The 23,161-nt window shown below is 37.4% G+C and overlaps 2 protein-coding genes across 3 annotated transcripts; one reads left to right on the forward strand and one right to left on the reverse strand.

Annotated features, from left to right (window-relative positions):
• Positions 1–2,146: 2,146 nt before the first annotated feature.
• On the forward strand, positions 2,147–3,850 carry LOC145772207 (RPA-interacting protein B-like). The gene has a single exon (XM_082584055.1). It carries the CDS (start codon positions 2,161–2,163, stop codon positions 2,791–2,793), a length of 633 nt encoding a protein of 210 aa, XP_082440181.1. The 5' UTR covers positions 2,147–2,160; the 3' UTR covers positions 2,794–3,850.
• A 1,981-nt stretch (positions 3,851–5,831) lies between these two features.
• LOC145771992 (mitochondrial ribosome-associated GTPase 1-like) lies at positions 5,832–21,272 on the reverse strand. 2 transcript variants are annotated; one of them, XM_082583789.1, is made up of 7 exons: positions 20,754–21,272; positions 19,881–19,954; positions 15,928–16,082; positions 14,428–14,559; positions 11,210–11,419; positions 8,170–8,348; positions 5,832–6,554 (listed from the first exon to the last, which is right to left on the reverse strand). In XM_082583789.1, the coding sequence occupies exons 2-7, from the start codon at positions 19,948–19,950 to the stop codon at positions 6,338–6,340; spliced, it is 963 nt and encodes a 320-aa protein (XP_082439915.1). In that variant the 5' UTR covers positions 19,951–19,954; positions 20,754–21,272; the 3' UTR covers positions 5,832–6,337. The 2 variants fall into 2 exon arrangements, with proteins under 2 accessions (XP_082439915.1, XP_082439916.1); XM_082583790.1 differs by lacking the exons at positions 19,881–19,954; positions 20,754–21,272 and adding an exon at positions 19,029–19,160.
• Between the last annotated feature and the right edge of the window lie 1,889 nt (positions 21,273–23,161).

The following is a 23,161-nucleotide window of genomic DNA, read 5'->3' on the forward strand; positions in this document are numbered from 1 at the left end:
AGAAACACTCCTTGAAACGTCTATTCAATAAGTGTATTCCTGTAAAATTAGCCCGCGGCTATCGAAATCGAGATGCAACGCCGTACACCTCTAAAAACTGTCACTACGATACAGATTACTTGGATAAAAGACGGAACTTTGTCCAGTTAGCAAGCACTAAGCAAACAGTTAAATGTGCGGCCAACTTTCAAACAATCATTTTACGAATGACCAGAATACTGTAGATAGCAATATCTCAAACTCACATATGCAGTATACTGTGACGCAATAATGAAAGACAATTATGAAGTCATTCAAACAGGTGTTTAAAGCTGATATAATATTTCCTGTTTAAACAGGTTTCAAACTGAAACAGGCCCAAACAGGTCCAAACAGGTTTGACACAAGTCTTATGAACGATGGTGCAATTTTGGCACATTTTCTAGCAACTTCCATGACGTAATATTCAGTAGACTTGAACGGTTTTTTATATGACGTTTGATTAGGTGAACCATTGTCTGGAACAAATACTGATATCTATTCTAGAATATTTGACAGTTTTTACCATCGACACATTGTAATGATTTTGATGAGTTGCAAAAACAATGAACATCACAAAAATTGCTTATTGCACTATTGCAGTGTGACAAAGTTAGGTTTTTTAAATGTTCACCAGTCAAACGGGATCTCAACTTGGTGGCAGTTAACCTGCACTTGGCAAACATCTCTCTGAAGAAGCAGCTATGTGGCAGCGGCAATCAATCTTCAAAAGATTGATTGTCGTCTTTCATCAACTTTAAAATTCTGTGTAATATATTTTTTACATACTCCCAGTATATATAATATTGTTGCAATACTTCATTTCGATTTTACAATGCTTGCAACAAAAAGATTTTCTCTTTGGTTGCAAAAAGTGTTCCCAAACAATTGAAGTCTTTTGTTTCCCCAGCATAGTAAAGCTAAGACAAAGCCAACTGCCCGTACGACGTCCGTACTTCTGCAAGACTGTGACGACTGCATAGCGCTTGACAAGGAAGATCTCTTTCATGCCCATAACGAAACTCGTGCGTTTTTTCTACACCGGATTGCTCTAAATTGATAAACAATTTTACTTTCGCTGCAGCGAATTTATTGCGACCAGACGGAGTGGTGCGAACTCGATCGTTAAAGCGGTTTCAATTATCCGATTTCATACGCATTTTGAAACCGGTTAGGCTTCACAACCGGTTATTCTATTTTGCCCATCCCTAGTAAGAAGCGTGATGTGGACAAGAACAATTTGACAAAGCCGAGTCTGGAATAAGAAAGTAACATGAAAAATTAGAAAAGGAAGGCTAAAGAAATGTGGGATGACATCATGAAATATGACATGAACAAAAAAACCTAAAAAGTGAAGATGCCAACAATAGAGAGAGATGGAGGAGCCGCTGCAGACAACTGGTTGACTCTGGTTTTCTGGAAAATGATTGGGCAATTGAAGTAATCTTTGTGGCCTAGGCTAACATCTTACTACAATAGAGATCAGTTTTCATGCACAACTTTGTAAAAGCATCTCTCTTTACAATCATGTGCAGTCGTGCGTCCTACAAGAAAATCTCTTTACTAGTTAATCAATGTGTGAAGTGTCTTCATGTAGAAATCCATCAGTGCATGTGCATTGTACGGGTCTGCTACTATTCGATGATTCCGATTCGGTGAGTTCTTAACTTCTAACCCCTAACACGGCAATGATAATTAGGCTACGGTACCCAATAATTTAAAAAAAATGAAAAAATCCCCCATTATGGGACCGGACTCACCGAAACGGGCTCAACGAGACCGGCCATTCCGACATTGTACAACCCTACATCATGCATACAACTAACCAGATGTAATTGTAATTTGTACCAAAAATTGTCCAAATTACCTTTACTCAACAGCAAAAAGTTTCAATTACCGGTACCTGAAAATATGTGATTGATTACATACAATTGCAAATGTAATAATTGATTTAACCCTTGTCTCTAGTGTCACAGCCTCACAGGTCATTGAGAAAACTGGTTCAAAACTGCTTGACACCAACATAATAGTCTTATTGTTTTCTCCAAACATACATGCTTCATGTTTATTGTTTAGCAATGTCAAACCTTTAATGTGTACCGTGTGTTAAATTTCAGCTTTAGTAAGGTAATACTTTTAGCCATGGACTACCCTATGACACCAGACTCTGCTAGCAAACACCAATCTTTGTATAAGCTTGCTTCACCTGTTTCATGGAAGGAAAACTATAAGAGACGGTGTGCTGACCGTTTGAAACAAAGTCGAGCTAAGCTGCTTGATCGTTATCGGAAACTCCCTGATGCCATATCAGCTGTTGAAGATGTAATGAGCGATGAACTGGTGAAGATACAACAAGGTGTTAGTTTCATTCCAAACAGTGCTGTAGACTTTGATGACGTTTTAAAGTGCATGGATGAAATAAAAACTGAATTGCTTGAATGGGAAAGTGAAGTCATATTAAATCACGAGCATGAGACAATACATGCAGACATCAACAACGATCCTTTTGTAAGTGATGCAGTTATTTGCCCAATTTGTAAAATGAACTACTTGGAGGTACAATATGGTTTTGTTCAGTGCAAATGCGGTGTAAACATTCCGACTGATCAAGATGGTATTGGACTAAAGAATGTTAAAATGTGGTTGGAAGACGGAGTTGCGACTCATGCCAAGCAGTGCTTAGCCCCATCTGTGTTTAGTGTTGTAACTAATTTTGGATCAAAAAATCTTTTAATAACTTGTTCTGCTTGTGATTTCATGTTTATTGTTGTGTAGGCATATAGATTTATGTTTTTGCCAGGATTTTTAACAGGTGTTTCTTCCATAATAACTGCCTGGTTGGTATTTGAATGATTTGGTTTCATATGACAACTCTAGGTATTTATAGCACATAGTTATATGTTGTATTTACAAATCAGCATGAAAAAAAACAAGCGTTCTGTAAGAATAATGATGGATAATATTATGAAAGACAATTGTTTGCAAATATGTTTTATCCTTTAAAAAAGAAAGAAATGCACATTTGGCACAACAAAGTGTCTTGTTCAAGAATATTGTTTAACTGTAGTCAGACAAGGTATTGAACACTGGACCGTTGGATTGGGGTACCAAACTACCAATGCATCGTCACTGGTGTGATCAATGCTAAATGAAAGTCAGTTAGACATGTGATTTGTCAATACACATGCGAAAGTCTATGTCCTGCTTCCACTTTTAGTCGCTTGTGAACGTGACGACTTCATGTTTAAGTTTAAGTTCAATGCTTTGGCGCAAAATACTTTACGTTGATGATTTACTTTTATTTGTTGTTGTTTTCACTTATCAAACCCATTGTTAGAGGCTGATCAAATACTATGTGACGTCATATTCTGCTTTTATTCACCCTCGCATGACTTGGGCATGTCGACGTGTATCGCACAATATGATGGTTTCGATCTCCCACCCTCAGGTCGTTATATTACATTTGAACATCTCGATATTGTATTTTTATCTTTTTTCTAACTGCAGTGACATGACTGCCGACTGGTGCCGGGTTACAATATACCATTTTGTAAAACTTCTGTTTCGACCACCAACTAATTTCTTTTGACATCTTTTTATTTAAGGTTCTCGTGATATCTTACTGATGACAGTAGTTTATAACCTTATAAACCGTGATATATGTGATGCAAGTATCCAACGTGTGAGCGGCTGTTCCGATATCATGTGATTCTTTTTTTGTTGCTTTTCATTATCGCTATCTAGTTGAGCTGTTTAAAGATAATATCAAGATAAAGAATTATTTGGTGAAATCGATTATTTTAATATACAGTAGTTTTTATTTCCTCCACTTTGTTTTATTTGGAAGAATTTGCGTTCCCAGCCTCATGTATCCTTACCCCGTTTTTGAACAGACTCATGCTTTGAGAAACTAGGTACAACAAATGTGAGGCGCCATCAGTATGAAATAGAGGCCCACCAGTGGATTTCAGGGGGGAGGGGGCAAGATGTCCTCACACTGCAAACAGTATACCGTATTGGAAAGTTCTTCGAAAGTACAACAGGCCTATAGACGAAGCTTCGATTGTACGCAAACAGTTCAAGCAATGGTATAACTTGGAATTCCAAGTGGATGCAAACAAAAACTCAGGTGTACCAGCAACTTGCAACGCAATTGGTTTGCATAGCGAGATGGGGATGATGTAAACTAAGACGCGAGTGACGAAAGCCTTGTTGGAAGCTTACTCCTAGCACTTAATATTGTGAAGTCATACACTTAACGTTTTCAAGTTCACAAACCTCTCTGGCTACGCCACTGAGCGTAAGACATCATTCAGCGCAATATTGTCGTACCAAATCGTGCAACCTTAAACTCTTACAGTGTCTGGTTTGGTTTTGAATGGTTATCATCAGACTGAGAAGGCCAAGTTATTCCGGGCAGTTTCGCATACTTGTAGAGGCTTTGAAATACTGAAGCAGTCCCGGTTACCGAAATTGCCGTAGTGAAGTTTTCCCATTGTCGAATTGTTGTCGTCTGTGAGCTATTCCACCACTAGGTGCCGCTGAATCGAGAGCAGTCCTGAAATGAGTTGCTCAAGCGTAAACCCCGAGAGCCGAACCACCGCCGCTTGATATTGAAGTTTCTTTGTCCACAAAGTCCGGCGCTCACTGAGCTATCTGACATGTCTTCCATGCTTTGGCCTACGTCAAAGCAGTCGTGAAAACATTTGTGAGTAGCCAATATTAGGCAGCCTAATAGTGAAAAACTTAGAATACACATCCGGGCTTTAATAGTTATAAGCTAACCTGATTGATTGAATCTTTATCCTCGGACTGGGAAAGCTTCTTGCAGAGCTTAATCCTGCCACTTTCGCATACTTGTAAAGACTTTGAATCACTAACGCAGGCCCGGTCGCAACTTTCCACAAGGTACCATTAAAAAATCCCCCTTTTGAACTCTGGTAATTAGGCTACAGAAGAAAAAACAGCAGTGGTGAGAATCAAACCCACATCATTGACATGACTACAATCGCCCTAACCCTCTGCGCCGATGACTTAATTCAGCCAAGATTTGCGTTTTTCCTGTGTTGCTCAAAGGGGATTTTTTAATGGTACCTTTTGGAAAGTTACGGCCCAGTCACCGAGATTGACAGAGAGAAGTTTCCGATTGTTGCCGGGGAATTACTCCATTCACTAGGTGCCGCTGAATGGAGAGCAGTCCAACGTGCGTTGCTCAAGCGCACACCCCGAGGCGAGGGTCGAACCAGCGCCGCTTGATCTTGAAGATATCGGGACGGAACCTCCATCCTCTCCTTGAATTTTTGCTTTGACATACCTCTAGTGCGTTTCAATTTTACTGTATTTTCAAAATGCGTTAGGCTAGCCTACTGCTTCTTTGCAAACACTCAGGCACCACCATTTTTGGTTTTACGACAGTTTTATTCCGTGTCAGCCAGTGATTCACTGATTCAGAGCTTCTTGCAATGATTCAAAATCGTCAAGCTATGAATCATCATTGTTGTTGAATTTTGGTGACACTTCTCGATTGTCGTCGCCTTTTCTGAAACAATGATCTACGATAGGTTTTGGCAACATTCAATCATGGACCGGACTCCACTTGACGACACTGGGCGAGTTGGCTCAAAATCGCCACTCTTGGAAACAAATAAGCCATGTTGATGCGCAATCTGCCGCAGGCGGAGATAACGACTGATGATGAGGTTTTGTCAGCGTTTGGAGATCTGTCAATGTCAATAAACTGTCCAAAGATGGAAATTGTGCTCAATGTAATCAACACTAGTTGCTCAAATTTGTCGTGTCCAGCACTACCAATACCATTGTCAAGTTCCATATTTTACTTAGCCTGCGTATCCGAGACAAAAAAAAACAGGAATTCCTCAAGCAAGGATTTTTATTATATTGCAGTGGATAACTTTGGCCTGCAAAACGCTGATTGATTGAAATTTCCCTTTCAATTTTTTTTTCTAACTTACTTTCATTCACTAGTTAGTAGTCATACATCTCTGATATCGCCAAACGATAGTGTTTCAAGTACCGGGTATGAATGTTATTAAAAAAAACATTATTGCTTTGTACTAGAAGTTGTAGCAGGTAAACTACAGCCGACTAACACGAAAACTTGTCCTAATCAGTATTGCAATGTTGTTTGAAAAGACTAAGCATCACATGAATCATAAGGTAAGCTGTGTAGAAAAGCCTTGCCGAATGAAAACGACATCACACATTCTGTCCATCTCCCCCAAGTGCGACCAACTGACCACACTGGTCAAAGCGCATCATCTACCGCTGCCCGGAGTGATTATATTTTTTCCATATGGGATCACACTTTGTCAATAATAAATTTCCCCAACTTTCCATTCCTGTATGCCGATAGGAACTTGACAGCCGCGTCATCATAATTAGGAAGCGAGATTGCCTTCAACCCGGTCCCGGTAAACACATTATACCGCCACAACTTTCCACAAGTGCTAGAAATCTGCCTAAGCACAGTCCGTATGCAATCCGTTGGCTCATCCAGGCCGAAGAAATCTACGTATCTAAAAAGCAAAACACAATTGGATTTTACAATTGGAGGTGAATTTCACAATTTCCTCTACTGTGTGTGTAGGCTATAGCATTCCTACTGTGTAGGCTATAGCTATGACAAGTTGACCACACATATAAATTATATTGTGCATTGATACTTTTTGATCAAAGACATGAAAAATGGACTGAAAGATGTGTAAATTGTTTTACTAGTGTCATAATTTTGTAGTTTAGATTAGCCTACATTAAATACGGTACTTATTTTGAAATTTAAACTATTCTTGCTACCTTGATACTTGCTACTTGATAGGCTACCTTTTCATCTTGTTGGGTTTGTTTCTGCATTTTGTTTTTATATTGCGTTTGTATTTACAAACCAGCAGTAAAAAGTAGCCTGTATTGAAATTGGCCATAATTTTTTCCGCAACTAGCATACTAGCATAGGGGAAGGTGGGGCAAAACGGACATTTGCTTTTTTGAAAAAACTACAAACACAAATAGAATTTTTTTTCTCTATCTTCTAATAGCCTACTACTTGAATCATTGGCGTATGAGCAGATCTTTCCAAGCTAGATTGGAGGGCAGGAAATCATCAGCCACTCAGCAGTCCAGTAACTTACTACTTGAAGGAATATTCCACACAACAAAAATTGAAACTTTTGTGCCACACTCGGCGGCAAAGAGGTCAAAATCGCTTTCTCAGTACTTTGTTATAAAAACTTGTCTATTAAAATGTGGATGCTTAGATGTTTTTTGAAACTTCATGCTTCTCTTTTAGTTTGGAACATTAGTAGATAATGGATCATCATCCTCCAAAACCTCCAACGATCATCATCCTCCAAATCCTCCAATGTGCCACATTCGGCGGCAAAGAGGTCAAAATAGCTTTCTCAGTACTTTGTCTCAACACTTGTCTACTAAAATGTGATGATATTTTGGTGGTTTTTGAAAATGTATGCTTCTCCTTTAGTTTTGAACAATGGATCACTATCCTAAATGGCCAGATGGAAAGCAGATTTGGAAATGGCATGAAAAGTTCGAACAAGAAGGTTGCTTGTGCATATTAAAAGGATCTGGCCCCCTTTCTTCCAAATCGTTGCGCAAATGCACGATGCACAGTCTTATTCGACTGTGTTCTAGCTAGCATACTCCAGTGCACAAAATGCTTTTTCTACGCTATTGTTTTGCATTTGTACATCTAAAAAGAAAAACGCCTGAAAATTAAAAGATAAAATTTTATGTTGTATCTGTACAATACTGTTAAAATTTGAGATCGTATAAATGATAATTGGCAAAGTTAGAAGACTGTACAATGATGTCAAATTTTTTGAAACACTCTGTACTATGTCCGTTTGCCCCATGCCCGGAGCAAAATGAACACCCAAAATAAAAATAACTTTTTGTAAATAAACTAAAAAATACAAACACATTAAGTTGCATACTCTGGGAAGTTGTTGTTAAGTGACATGTTAATGAAAAAACGCACTAGGGCCATGGTATCTGATTTGTTTGTTCAAATAGAGCACTTTGAAGTTAGCAACGTCCGTTTTGCCTCGCCTTCCCCTACCATCCTGCAAGTGCATAATCAGTTAATCACATAGCCTAGGACTTATACATCCCACTCACCTATGCTGCGCGTGATCGTTGAGCATGCATAGGAGATATTCTGCCACCATGGGCGCTCCCATGATGTGGTCATGTACGGTGTTGCACACAGCTAACTTCATTCCCTCATCAAGATTTTCTATTTTAGCTTTAAATATCCCAGGAGTATCAAGCAGGAACACCGAAGGTTTGTCGCAGACCTGCATGTATGCATAAAACAAGCTATTTTTGTAGCGGCACGTAACCATGCGCTATTGGTCGGGTAAGAGGTGGGAACAGCGTAAAAGTGACGAAACGATTTATAATAACATTGCTTGAAACTTTTCATCATAGACTACTATTGCGTCGACATTTTTTTAAAGACAAATTACGGTTTTAATCGTTACTGCCAATATCGGAACAATTCTTCTCTTCTATGCGCCTGGTGTTGAAATAGGTTGAATAAATACCCAGTCCATTTTAAAACAATAAGTGCAGCTACACCAAGTATCGGTCTGCTATTATTCAGAAAATCCGATTCAGAGAAATTCCAGTTCGGAGAAAGCCTTTTCGGAGAATTCTAAAACCACAGCGGCATCTGTTTATTTTAAGGAGTATGCGCAATAGAAGTTAACCAAGTAAAGCGTCAGCGAAAAATCAGTGGTCAAGCAGTAAGTAAGTAAAATGTCAGCGAAAAAGTCTCAACTAAAGTCTCAACAAGAAAAAAATAAAGAGTTATCAAACGTTAAATAACCTTCGAAACTACCGTGCCGATAGGCCATGTTAGGTCGGCTTCCACAAGCCGACATTTCTCAATTCTGTTGGTATTCGAAATTTTTTTCTCTCCACTGACATTCGCAATATTTTCACCAACAAAACAAAGTATGAGCGTCGCTGAGGGAAACCGTGTATTTAAATACAGTACAACTGCAAATATGTTTCAAATCCTTGCTTGCGTTGTTCTTCTCTGAGTGAACATAAATACACGATATAACGGATTTCTATAAACACAATTTTTTAACGGATTTTTTGTTTTGGCTCCCGGGAAGCAGCTCTGGTAGGCCATGCTTGGTCTCCGGAAAAAACAAACGCGCTTAGAGGCCTGCTAGAGTAGCCTAGTTAGGCCTACATCAAATCCGATTCGGTATATTTCCGCCAAAGGAAATGAAGCAAACGCAAAATAACGTCAATGTTTTGTTTGCAACAACAGGTTATTGCCTCCCCATTAAAACGTACATTTTTTGCAGTTGTACACCGTGTATATTTATTTCTCTTTGTCGCGTTACTGTGAAAACAAACTACAGTGACATAACCAACAAAAGAAAAAGGTGGCAAAGCTGCAATGGTTTAAGACATGTATGCAAAGATCCAATTCCAAATTGCCCAACCATACTTATTATGCATGAATCATTACCGGTGTCCGACAAATTATTCGTAAGCAATTGTTCGTAAAACAATTCTTCGTAAGCAATTGTTCGTAAAACAATTCTTCGTAAGCAATTGTTCGTAAAACAATTCTTCGTAAAGCAATTGTTCGTAAAGCAATTGTTCGTAAGCAATTGTTCGTAAAACAATTGTTCGTAAAATTAATTCTTCGTAAAACAATTCTTCCTAAAGCATTTTTTCGTGCATGCAGTTAAAATTTGATGTATACGAAGAAATGCTTTACGAAGAATTGTTTTACAGATTTCATTTTACGAAAAACAGTTTACGAACAATTGCTTTACGAACAATTGCTTACGAAAAATTTGCCTACAACCATCATTACCACAGTCGACATATCAGTGGCGAATCTGGCAATTGCTTCCTTAAAACGTAATAAATTAACTTTATTAGCCCAGGCAAGCTTATGTCTGGTGGACAGCTTTACAGAATCAGAAGGTAAATGTGTGCCAGTACCTACTCTCCGCATATGAATCAAAATTTTGTTTCGATGTTCAATCAAACTTGTCTTGCGCTACTTGGTATAGCACTCATACTTGTTGCAGTGGCTCTTGGCAGCTATGCTAATAACAAAATACAGTAACTTAAAGGGCGGGGAAACCCAAATTAACTTTTTGCGAGTTTTTTTGTTTCAACGTGATGTCATTATGTACAACATGCGTTTTACCAAAAAAAAAATCCAAATTTTGTTGCCCTCGTCTGGCTAAGGCCGCTTTTGTTTGATACCTGTTTGCGAGGCCTCACGCGCATCCAGCCATGACGCCGTACGCTGTGACGTCACAAGGTACATACAGCCGTAGCCAAAAGTTTAAGACCAGATTTGATTTATAACGATTTTTGCATTACTTCAAAATACTGCATCAGATATTGTTTCAGTTGCATCATCTTGATGCATCATATTATATCTGATGCAATATTTTGAAGTGATGCAAAAATCGTCATAAATCAAGTCTGATCTTAAACTTTTGGTCACGACTATATGTACCTTGTGACGTCACAGCGTACAGTGTCACTGCTGGATGCGCGCGAGACCTCGCAAACGGGTATCAAAACAAAAGCGGCCTTAGCGAGACGAGGGCAACAAAACTTAGATTATTTTTTTGCTAAAACTCATGTTGTACACAATGACATCACGCTGAAACAAAAAACTCGTAAAGTTAATTTGGGTTTCCCCGCCCTTTAAAAGCTACTTTATACAGTTTAAGCTTCCAAAACAATACTAGTTTCGACCAAGCATAGCATTGGCAGCGTATTAGTATTGAATTACTTAGGTGGGCACCAGAATTACTTGGAAATGATTGTTAGTTTGTCTTGTAAAATTTTCTTGTTGATCAGTGTTATAGGTTAAGTTAATTGCCTAACCTTTTACATGGGTGTGGAAAGGTAACCACAAAAACCGCCTACCTAAATAATTACTACAAATTCTCGAAAATTCTCCGAATCGGTTTTCTCCGAAAAAGGCTGTCTTCGAAATGAAGTTTCTCCGAATCGGCTTTGGATTCGCCGAAACAGGCCATTCCAACCAAGCATGGTATGATGGTCATGTGAAAGCCACATGCTTCAAAAGTTTACTTTTAAAGTCTAAAATTTTAAAAGTTTGCGTTTAAAGCATTCACAAAGTGCACATCAACGAACTCACTTGAGCTTTAAAAGAGATGCTACGAGTGTGGCCAGGTAACTTTCCAACACCAGCAACTGGTTTCAAGCCAAGATAATGCCTTCGAATGTCGTTGATCAGTGACGATTTACCCACATTAGGAACTCCTACTATCATGAGGTTGATGTCATTTTCCCCTTCACGATCAAACCTGTATGAGTTTGATATCACATCCAAACATGCTGGAATAACCTGTATAGACGAGGAAAAGAGTGCATTCCATTAACATACGCCATCTGCCTTCGATCAAGAACTGCCGTCTTCGTTCTCATAGTCAGCTCATTCTTTGTTAACAAATAGTCTACATTTTAATTATCTATCAATAAATGATAGATTTTCAATGACATTGTATTTTAATGGTGAGGTCGATTCTGTTAAATTCTAAAATGTGCAAAAGGCTGTGCATAAAATTACAATATCTAAGTAAAATTTTTACATTGTTAATAACTGAAAGTTATTCTCACTTTTGTTAATAACTGTTAACAATAAATCCACGCTGAATAGGTTAAATCAAAAGGAGTAGACTATGTGTCCACGGAATGGCCCGTTTCGGCGAGTCCGATTCGGCTAATCCGATTCGGCTAGTCCGATTCGGCGAGTTCCCTATTCGGCGAGAGCTTTTTTCGGCGAGTGCCCTATTCGGCGAGTTTTTGAAATTTTATTTTTGAAAGGGAATTATCGGGTACCGTAGCCTAACTGTTTTCACATCGTTTTAACGTCGCTGAACGTGCAGAAAAGAATAAAAATAAAATGTTTGAACTATTAAATTAAAATTCGTCATGTCAGTTCAGTTGTTTTTATTTCTGACCATCATATCAAAAACAATACATGTCAACATAGCAAAGGTAGAAGCGACAAAACGCGAACGCTAAAACGTGCTTGAATTCGTCATGTCAGTTCAGTTTTTTTTGAAGGTAGAAGCGACAAAACACGAATGTTAAATCGTGCTTGTGACCGAAGTAAGTTGTTGAGTTGAAAAAAATTTGGCACGGTCGCAACACCTTCAGAAAAATTTAAGATGTGAAGGGAAAATAAAAAAATAAAATGTTACAAAAAAAAATCATGTTTATATCTATAAGTTAGTACTTTTGAATAGTTAAAATGATTAGTTTGGATCAACAAATGTGTGGCCTACAGCTTGGATTGAAAGGAAATTATCGGGTACCGTAGCCTAGTTATCCCTACCAGCAAAAATTTGTTCAAAGAACCCAGTTAGCCTAACAGTTCATTTTTACATTGTAGTAACAGAATGAAAAGGCTAACCAAATGTGTGGCCTATCGTTTTAACGTCGCTAAACTTTGAAATCGTGTAGAAAAGAGAACTTTGATGACTAGGATACGTTGCAAGCCTTAAAGCAGCCGGCGGCCATCGCGGCCATGGCTGCTAAGTAGTGCTTGAATGACCACCAGTGCTACCTCCTCCGTCGGCCAAATTTGGCCGCCGGTTTCTTCTAGCCAATTATTTAATTTCGCAATAGAATGATCGTGGATTAAATGTCGAAAACATGTAGTATCAAAAGAGTGACGCAGAATTAGGTCAGCGCATCATAGTCACTACCCTTGTATTGAATATATCCAGCTGCGATCACCAGCGCTGTAAGTCTTGTTTGCAATTCCCGATGTTTATTTTAACGAAGTGTTAATCCGAAGTGCTAATTTACATCGGCTCATGGCAATATTGTCGTTTTTATATCGATTCAATGTTGTCGGACATTGAATCGTTGTTAAAAAGGAGAACTAGGTTAGTTGACATCCGTGGGTAAAACACGTGTCTTCATAGTTGAGAACGCTGTGGGTTAGTGACTTCACACCCTCACTGGTGACATCATAACGGAATAAATTGTCAGGTTTTATGAAAGGCGGTATGCAGTTGAAACAATTTACTGAGCTGCGAGCAGTGAAAACAATTTAGGGTCGTTAGATGGTCTCGCAATACCGGATTACAATCCCGATAAAGCATTTAATGCGTGGTACAACGATTCTATTGCAGGACGTCGCCCAAACTTCAACAACGCTAAGTGATCATTTTAACATTGTTGCAAGTTTAATGCTATTTACTTGTGCTATCGTTATTGTATTTTGGCCTCCAAGCACGCAGATTTGGCCGCCGAGAAGGAGCTCTCAATTGGCCACGATGGCTGCCGGAAAAAAACACGAGTTTTAAGGCCTGTGTTGAAACTGAGAAACATTCACAGTAAGCCCTTCGATACGTTGCATTTTTAAGATTATGCATTTTTAAGATAATGTATTCAGACGTTGAATCAATGTACAAATGAACTGTTAGGCTAAATGGGTTCTTGGAACAAATCGAAGGGCTTCTGTGAATGTTTCCCAGTTTCAACGTATCCTAGTCAGCATAGTTATCTTTTCTACACGATTTCAACGTTTAGCGACGTTAAAACGATGTAAAAACGGCAATTTCTGCTGGTCGGGATAACTAGGCTACGGTACCCGATAATTTCCTTTCAATCCAAGCTGTAGGCCACACATTTGTTGATCCAAACTAATCATTTTAACTATTCAAAAGTGCTAACTTATAGACATTAAACATGATTTTTTTTTTGTAACATTTTCTTTTTTTTATTTTCCCTTCATTTCTTAAATTTTTCTGAAGGTGTTGCGACCGTGCCAAATTTCTTTCAACTCAATAACTTACTTCGGTCACAAGCACGTTTTAACGCTCGCGTTTTGTCGCTTCTACCTTTGCTATGTTGCTGTGTATTGTTTTTGATATGATGGTCAGAAATAAAAACAACTCAACTGAACTGACATAACGAATTTTAATTTAATAGTTCAAACATTTTATTTTTATTCCTTTTTGCACGATTTCAACATTTAACAATGTAAAAACGGCAATTATAATTAGGCTACGGACTACGGTACCCGATAATCCTCTTTCAAAAATAAAATTTCAAAAACTCGCCGAATAGGACACTCGCCGAAAAAGGCTCTCGCCGAATAGGGAACTCGCCGAATCGGACTCGCCGAATAGTAGCAGACCCATGTGTCCAACATACTACTGTACAATTTGCCATGCTCTTTATTTTGTTCAAAGCACGCATTATCGGTGCCACTGTATTCATCAATAAGTAGTTAAACAGTAGATATGTAACTATCTTAGAACAAACAGCCCAACATTATATATATTATTATTATATTAACAACACAACATTATATTAACATTAGATATGCTATCTTACCTTTTTAACAGAACCATGAATTCGTGTGACTTTCCTAAGTCTTGTAGATTGCGAGCACTTTGTAAAGAGCACCTTCTGAACGCCTTCTTCTTTGTAGTGGTCGTATATGCTCTGCACTTGATCATTCGATGCCTATAAATATGCATTATATTACATTTAATATTGGTTTCACGCTTTATATCAATTTAGCGTTTGTTACATTGAAACAACCGATAGTCAGGCTTTGTAGAAAACTTGTGATAATGTGTTTATAAGACTCTCAACCATTGTAAAATACACTTAAAATTGTAACACCATCAAATTAAAAACATGGTGATCCTACCATGTATAGTTGCTATGAATTTGGTGATCAAATGCCACAATGCTTTGCCTGTTAGCTGTCATGTTCAATCTAGCAAATTCATCACCATATTTAAATAAAACCAAAACAAGTACCTATATATATCACTTTTTAGTGTGTATATCGGCAGTACACAATGCAAAAACGAAGCAGCATATAACTTTATCTTTCAACCTGTTAAATCAGTATCCATTTTGTAAAAAAACAACAATGCTGTCATAACCACGATTGCATATAGTAGCCCAGTGGTCTCCAACCTTTTTAAGAAGCGACCCCAATTTAAATGAAAATGTTTTTCAACATTTACATGCGACCCCATTTTGTTTTTTCCAAAATTGTAAGATAAATTTGACTTTGCACTGTCTGTAACTGTAACAACACTCTGGACTGAAAAGATGCTTTTCAGTCCAGAATGTCGTTACAGTTGTAGTGCAAAGTCAAGTTTATCTTACAATTTTTCATTTATGTATATTATTGCAGATTGAATCCCTGATGAGGACACACGTACGTGTCGAAAACGTTTGAGTTATTATGTTATATATTTTGTTTTGTGTTTAATACATTATGTTAAACCCGCTAAACTTTAAGACAGATTACACACTTTGGTTTGCCATTAAATTCAGTGAAACTACGTTTTAAAAAAGCCTCGTCATAAGATCTTTTTCTGGTATTTTTTGCTGCCATTTTTGTATAATATTTAGCTATACTTACTAGCTACAAATTACTATTACTAGCTGCAAAGCAGACCGTAAACAACCGATGAAATGTCTGCACACTGCACGTGCATAAATACCTATTGGCTCGTTTTGGAGTCACCTTGAATCATGCCTTGAATAATAAAAAGTTAGTCTAAACTAGCATCGCGAATGCTTTTGCTCTGTCCTACTTGTCGCAAGTATTCTGGTTTTGATTATTACACCACAATGGTTTATTTGTGACATGAGAAGGCAAGCTGTACTCCAAAACACAGGCAAAGGATGCAAACTACAACAAAAAAGTATCGGTCTTTTTTTCGGTAATGAATTGAAACGGTAACAAATTGAATATGGTGAGTTGTGGCGACCCCAGGAAAAGTTAAGGCGACTCCACTTGGGGTCACGACCCACAGGTTGGAGACCACTGTAGTAGCCTACTCATAAAATCATGACATAAACTCTTACTTTTATCAAATCAACTTTATTTAAAACCACTACATGTGGTTTTGAAGCAAGTAGATTAAGTAAGGCAGGATTTCTACCAGACACAGGAATCCTTGCATCGTGAACTTCGATGACACAATCAACCCTTCTTATATTTTCTTTCATCTTGATCATACCTAAATATTTCATAAGATTTAATTTTATAGTTAATTTTAATCATTTAAAAATGCAATCATGGATAAAATGTAGCAAATATTCTATCAAGTAAGTTAATGTAAAAAACAAAACAAGGTTTATAATAAGATTTAATGTGTAATAAGTTAGATGGTTTGAACAAAATACATCTAGATAAGCACAGTTTGCAACTATGGCATGAAAATTTAAGTCTGAATAAATTCATTTATTTATTTTACAACAAACTGTCATACCTTCTAACGATTTGATAGTAAACAATAAATGCAAATGAACTTTTTTCATCATATTCATAATGTGACAATAATTGTTTCCATCTCTTACAGATAAGGAGGCTTTGGAAAGATTTAATCATGACATAGTTTATTGGGATATTAAACGACAGTCAATTAAATGGTTGAATAGTTTTACTTGTGAAATGATAGATGAAATCTTTGAAGGACTAAACAAATGGTTTACCACTTCCAGCACGTGAAGAAATCAAATTATGAAGAGCAAACATCTTTATCAATTTAAAAATAAATGTACACTACTACTACTTTCATCAGCTACTTTTACAAAATTGGCAATAACTTCCACTTTCACAATCTATTTAACATCGGCTAGAACTCTACAATCGTCTTCAATATAGCCTACTTTTATTTACAACTTCCAATCTCCATAATACACAACTCTAAATCATACTCAAATCATGCGACTATTTATAATAGGTTTGCTTTGACCAGAAGCTTCCAGAGACTAGGGTAATATTACACCACAAAAACCCATTCTTTTGGTCAACAAGTCAAAAGGTATTTTGAGAATTGCACAAAATGTAGAATCTTCTAAGAGTAGGTTTTACAATAGAAGATTGCGTAATTAAAGGTTACTATAGGTCAGTAGTAGACGAAACACAATAGAATTACACAATAAAGTAGTTTACCTATTCTAGAACAAAAATGTAGTTTGCCACCTGACCTCGCCGGAATGGCCCGTTTCGGTGAGTCCGATTCGGTGAGTCCGATCCCTTAACGGGGGATTTTTTTAATTTTTTTTTTTAAATTATCGGGTACCGTAGCCTAATTATCATTGCCGTTTTAGGGTTAGGGTTTAGGGCTTAAGGTTAGGGGTTAGAAGTTAGGAACTCACCGAATCGGACTCACCGAATCGGACTCACCGAATAGTAGCAGACCCATTATATATGTAGTTATGTGCTAACTGCCAATGAGAGATTCAGTAAATGGTGGAAATGTAATTTGCAACTTCATCAAGTTATCAACTTTCGACTGATGTTTCATCACATTGTCTTCTAATAAAAAATTTTCTTGAATAATATTCTGTCTGTTACTGTCACAATCCATAATATTATTCAAGAAAATTTTTTATTAGAAGACAATGTGATGAAACATCAGTCGAAAGTTGATAACTTGATGAAGTTGCAAATTACATTTCCACCATTTACTGAATCTCTCATTGGCAGTTAGCACATAACTACATATATAATAAGCAAGATTAAAATTTAGAGCTATCACAAAAATAATTGTTTTGGCACATGTTTTTTCGCTGCCTCCATGGTATAGCTTCCATATCAATAAAAGTATATATATACAATTATACATATACAGTAGAACTCGTCTAATTCATTATTGCTTAATTCATCAGTATGCCTTATTTGTCATACTTTCGTTGATCCCGTTTCGGTGTACAGTAGTTTTGACCTGCTTGCATAATTTGTCAGTTTGTCTAATTTGCCACTTTTTTCTAATCCCCTTGAGGTGACGAATTAAACAAATTCTACTGTAGCATATTGTTTGCTATTTGCTAAGGATGTGCCGATTAATCGGAATCGGCAGATATCGGCAATTTTTGGAGAACCGGCATCGAAAAAAATTGCAGATTCTTTCCCGATTCTTTATCAAAGTTATCAAGTTGACCTAATCAAAAGTAGCGCGAGCGCGTTGAAATTACCGATCAAAGAACGGCTTCTTTGAACAACTGCATCAGCGTCAACGAGCATTCGGAGAGCGGTAGTCTAAATTATGACGATTGTCTGCCATTTTGTAAACTCTTGTTTTGGAAGGTACCACATCAAAATACTTTCTTTCTTTGAAATGACGAAAAACGTTCAAGGAGAAAATCAGACCAGATAAAATATAAACTATAAAATGTAAATATAAAATATATTCACGTGTTTGCTAAGCAACAAGATTGGCTGCAACTCTGCATTCGAAAACAATACTAATTTCTTCACAAGATGTTTTTCTTTTTTCGCCTATTGATGCACTTTGAATGCAAGGCTGGTGTGTTACTTTTTTAAAGGTTTTTGTATATTCAATACCGCTGCGTTCATTTTCTTTTACACTCTAGTCTTTTTCTCTTCTTGTTTCTGGCACCTTCTTGAATTCTGCGAGAAAAATACTGCAAACCGCACAAGATAATATTTTGCACACTGCATTAAGCTACGTTGATTTGATGGTGATTTTTCTCTTTGAACTGATTTCCGCGACAAATAAAACGCGTGTCTATCACCACTTTGTAGCGCACAAGAAGTGAAGAACTACCGTAAAAAATCATGCAGTCTAGAGCAGGCGACAAAGTGAATGCTTTTAGACATTTTAAAGGCAGCAACTTGTGACAAAATCGCAACCACTTGTAGAGCGCCAACTAAAAGTACCGGTAGCTTTAATCATTTAACCAAAGAATCGAAATTAGCAAATATTTAAGAATCGGCATCGGCAAAAATTTTGTAAGCGGCACATCCCTACTATTTGCACATTGAAATAAATGTGGATCTATGCCGAAAAAACTTGATCAATTGCTGTAACCAGGATTCGGCTTCATTAAACATAAAACGCAAATCCACAAAATAAGTACGGTACCACAATCACACTACAGTACAACTTAAGGTTAACAGCAAACCAGCAAAACCAACACTTTTCACTCCAACTTACACAAACAGAAACTCAATTTCACCAACAATGAATCAACATGTCAGCTTCAGATGCTGGAGCATCAGTTCAATTACAGCTCATACACTAAATGTCAATTCCTCACATAAATGACCAAACAGCACACATTAACCCAGACCAGCAAAATAGTCTTAAAAGTTTTCATCAAAATGAAAACTTATTGATGATATAATAATACCGCATTGTTCCAGAACAATGCAGTAATATAAAATCAAATGCCACAATGGTACAGGTATGATATGCAACTTTGCAAAGATGAGCAATTGAGCATGTTTTGGAACTTCCAAACAAACACATAATTGTCTAATTGATTGTGCAAATCTTTATGCCTTGACTGAGAAAGCCTTCTGAAAGCTTAAACTCAACATACTTGCAGAGGCTTTGAAACAAGTCTGGTTGCCTAAATGGACAGGCTGCATTATTTATAGTAATAAGGCTCTCAGGTCTAGTGTACGTTTATTGCACTGATGAGACCTTAAGATTGAAGCAGTGACGCCATGTCTGCAGATATGTCATTCACATACATACAGTCATGAGGTGGCAGCTGACTCGATGACCAACTGGTCTTTTTGCTGTTTCCCAGACACATGACAGTTTTGGCATCTCTTATTATTCTTACGTTTGTGTTATATGATAGATAAAATGATTCTGATTCATGCGATACCACAGAATGAAGAGTTGTTTTTGGATTGCCTTGAAGAAAATCACATCTCAAGAGTTGAACCAGAGTTGCTTAATCTTGATATTTCATGCAGACATATTGATGAAATGATCGCCAACAACTAGATGCCAAAGGAAGTGATAAAATCAAAACCATCATTGCTAACATCTTACCTCTGCTCATATGCTTTGGAAACCATCTTTTGAAATTTACATCTTTGGCAAGTGAAAGTGCTTTTGACATTTTGCTTCAAAGTAAATACAGTGTAAATATTTATATACCGGTACCGTACCTATATTATCTTAACTTACGATAATATTTTACAACACAGCTTGGGTCATGTATGTTGTTGTCTCCAACACTGAGCTTTTTTTAACCTGCGGTTTCCTACAATTTTACCCATTTAACTCTATTTTGGATATACGGTATTGTCAGAAATTGCGAGTACCGTAGCACGCTACTTTATTGGTAGTGATAGCCACACTACATTTTTCTCAATGTAACAGAGAGGCAATATTATTGCTTCAAGCCATGCTTCTGCAATTTTCCACTTTGAAATGGAAGAAAATGAACTGTTTTTAGAGATTTTTGATAAAAACACTTCAATGAAAAATTGGCTTAAAACTTGTTTCTATTAACGACGTAGAAATGGCAGTAGAAATTAATGAGGTACCGCATTGGCAGGTGATATCATTTGTTTTTAAGGTTATTTTGACTTTACAAGGTACATGAATAGAGCTTTCCAGGGTCAGTTTAAGACAATTAATGTAGTAAATAGAAATAGCACAATACTTTTGGTTAAGGTAGTGATAGCATGATACTTTACATCAACTGGTAACGAGTGGCGCTGCTCTTTTGGCATGTTGTAGCGATAACACGCTGCTTTCAAAGTAGCGGATGATCACCTCTAACGGCACTTTACCTCAGTTTCCCTACCTCTGTCTAAGGATTCAAGCTTACTACTTAGTAGGTGTATAGTGCTTACACTGCTTAGCTTACTACGGTACTGTACCGATAGCCTACAGCATGCATTACTGGCTGATCACCTCTTATAGCACTTTTTTTCTTACAAGCATCCTGACTTGAAATGTGTTATCTTTCTTCCTTCAAATGCATAATATTATACTACATGACCAGTTTCTGAAATAACCATTCAGTGCATAGCAAAGCAATACCTAAAAGATGTTGGCTGTAAAAGCTTATTTAATGGAATAATGTCTATCCTCATTTGTCAATTTAATGGATGCCTAGTACATTTTCTTCAACACATATTGCAGTGAACAAAAAGGCTGGGTAAATATAGCCTCAATAGCGTTGCATGATAAGGAATTCTGCCCTAATTTGAGAAAAGTTTAAAGCTGTTGAAAACAAAAAGTTGTATTTTAGATATATTTTTTAGTCCTGGGCAACGATCAAAACCCTTACCTTAACCCTTCCTAACTTTAATCCTAATTCTGGCAACACCTGATTGTAACCATGGCAAAAAATAGCCACTTCGAAACAACAAACATGCAACAAGTAAAAGCAGACTAGAATTTGTAAAAACTACAGTACCAACATCAACTTGCTTTGACGGTAACAACTAGAACATCACACAACTCAGGCGAAAGAAAAAATTAAAAAAAAAAACTAATCGGGAAAAATGATGGTTTGCGAAAATGAGAGAATTGAAAGTAGTTACTTTTAGCGCCAAAAAACTCGAGAGTGCGATGTTTTAACTATTTCCCGATTAGTTTTGATTTTTCAATTTTCACTTTCGCCTTAGTTGTGTGATGTTCCAGTTGTTACCTGCTTTGACCTGACCTGACTAAAATTTTAGTGTTGCCAGAAGCACAATGGTTCAAAACTTTTTCGGGTTTGAAAATGTTGCCAGGAGCTCATGAAAAAATTTGTATTATTGTGCAAAAAAATTATGAAAATTTAGGATCTGGATACTGTTTCTTTTCAAAACACAAGATCCAGATACAATTTAGATCCGGTGATAAACAGTGAGATTCGGGTAAGGAATAAGGATCCGGTTTTTGTACACATCTGCTGTTTTTTTTTAATATTAAAAGTCAACTTAGGGGGATTCCCTAAACAAAAACGAGAAAAATGTCCTAACTCATCTGGTATCCTGGCAGTGTTGTACGTTGACGCAGTCAATTTGACGGCGTCAACTTTTTGTTGACGCTGACGCTAGCGCCGTCAGATTATTTTTTATTTGACGGAAGTGATAGCGCCGTCAACTATTTTGCCGATTTTAAGCGTCAAGCGCTATGCGTCATTTTTTGTTTTCTTGGAAAATCGAGAACGAGGGATCAGAGAGAGAAAGCGAAAAATCAATGAATGTCATCGCGGAGGTTGAAGATACTTTATTTCAAGAGCTTTATGCCCCTGAAAAGAGTGATGTTGATGCAGTGGACCTGTTAAAAATTTATATATGCTAAGGCTTGTTTTTGAAATACAACAAACCAATACCATCCAGCGCTGCTGTGGAACGCATGTTTTCACTTGGAAAGGACATTATGCGTCCCAAACGCAGCAGATTGTCAGACAAACGTTTTGAAATGCTTGTGTTTCCACGAGGAAATAACTAATGAGCTAAGCAGCTAATTACAATACAGTCTCAAAACATATTACCTGCTCTTTATTTATAGCTATTGTTAGCCTAAACTTGGTTGAAATGCTTCCGTTACGTGAGATCTTGGCTAAAATAGCGCTAGAAATTAGCGCTGACGCCATCAATTTCTTCAAGAGCTGACGGCGCAGTACTTTACGCCGCAAAGTTTTTAGGCAATTCGCGCTGACGCTGACGCCGTCATCAATTTATTTTATTGACGCTTACCGTACAACACTGTATCATGGACTAGACCATTCATGATGATTCGTCATTCATTCCTTCATTCATCCACATTCATTATTCTGTCGTAAACTTCGAAACTGCAAGATTGTGGCGTTCCCCTTTACAATTCTGCCTGCGTCTGAATAGTTCTGTCCGCTAGAGGTCGCCAAGGCTGGAACGTGGCCGCGGATGAATACTAAACTTGACTTTTGAAAACAACAACTCAGCGATCGGACGTGAAGTGAAGCGATACACAAAAGACAATAAAGAAATGATATTCGGAAATCGGAACATGGCTACAAGGTTGAACCTGGACTATTGATTAAGGACATTTATTCTATTAAGTAATATTGCTGTGTGTATAACCTGGCCTACCCTGGTGACCTTAATTTGTATTAGCTTCTACCATTGTCAATTAATGTTAAATTGTGTGTACTTTGAATTATTATACTACTTCTACAATGCTTGCTTTTGTGTGGTATTAATAGACAGTGCACTCTAGAAGAGATAAGGTTAGAACATCGCCCCTTCTGAGCTAGGAGTCGCATGTCGGTAGTGCTTAGCGTACACTATCCGACCACCACACCTACAACCCATACGCCAAACTGGTGACCCCCGACAAAGCCTTCT

Source organism: Aplidium turbinatum, chromosome 6 (assembly GCF_918807975.1).
Source record: "Aplidium turbinatum chromosome 6, kaAplTurb1.1, whole genome shotgun sequence".
NCBI classification, from domain to species: Eukaryota; Metazoa; Chordata; class Ascidiacea; order Aplousobranchia; family Polyclinidae; genus Aplidium; species Aplidium turbinatum.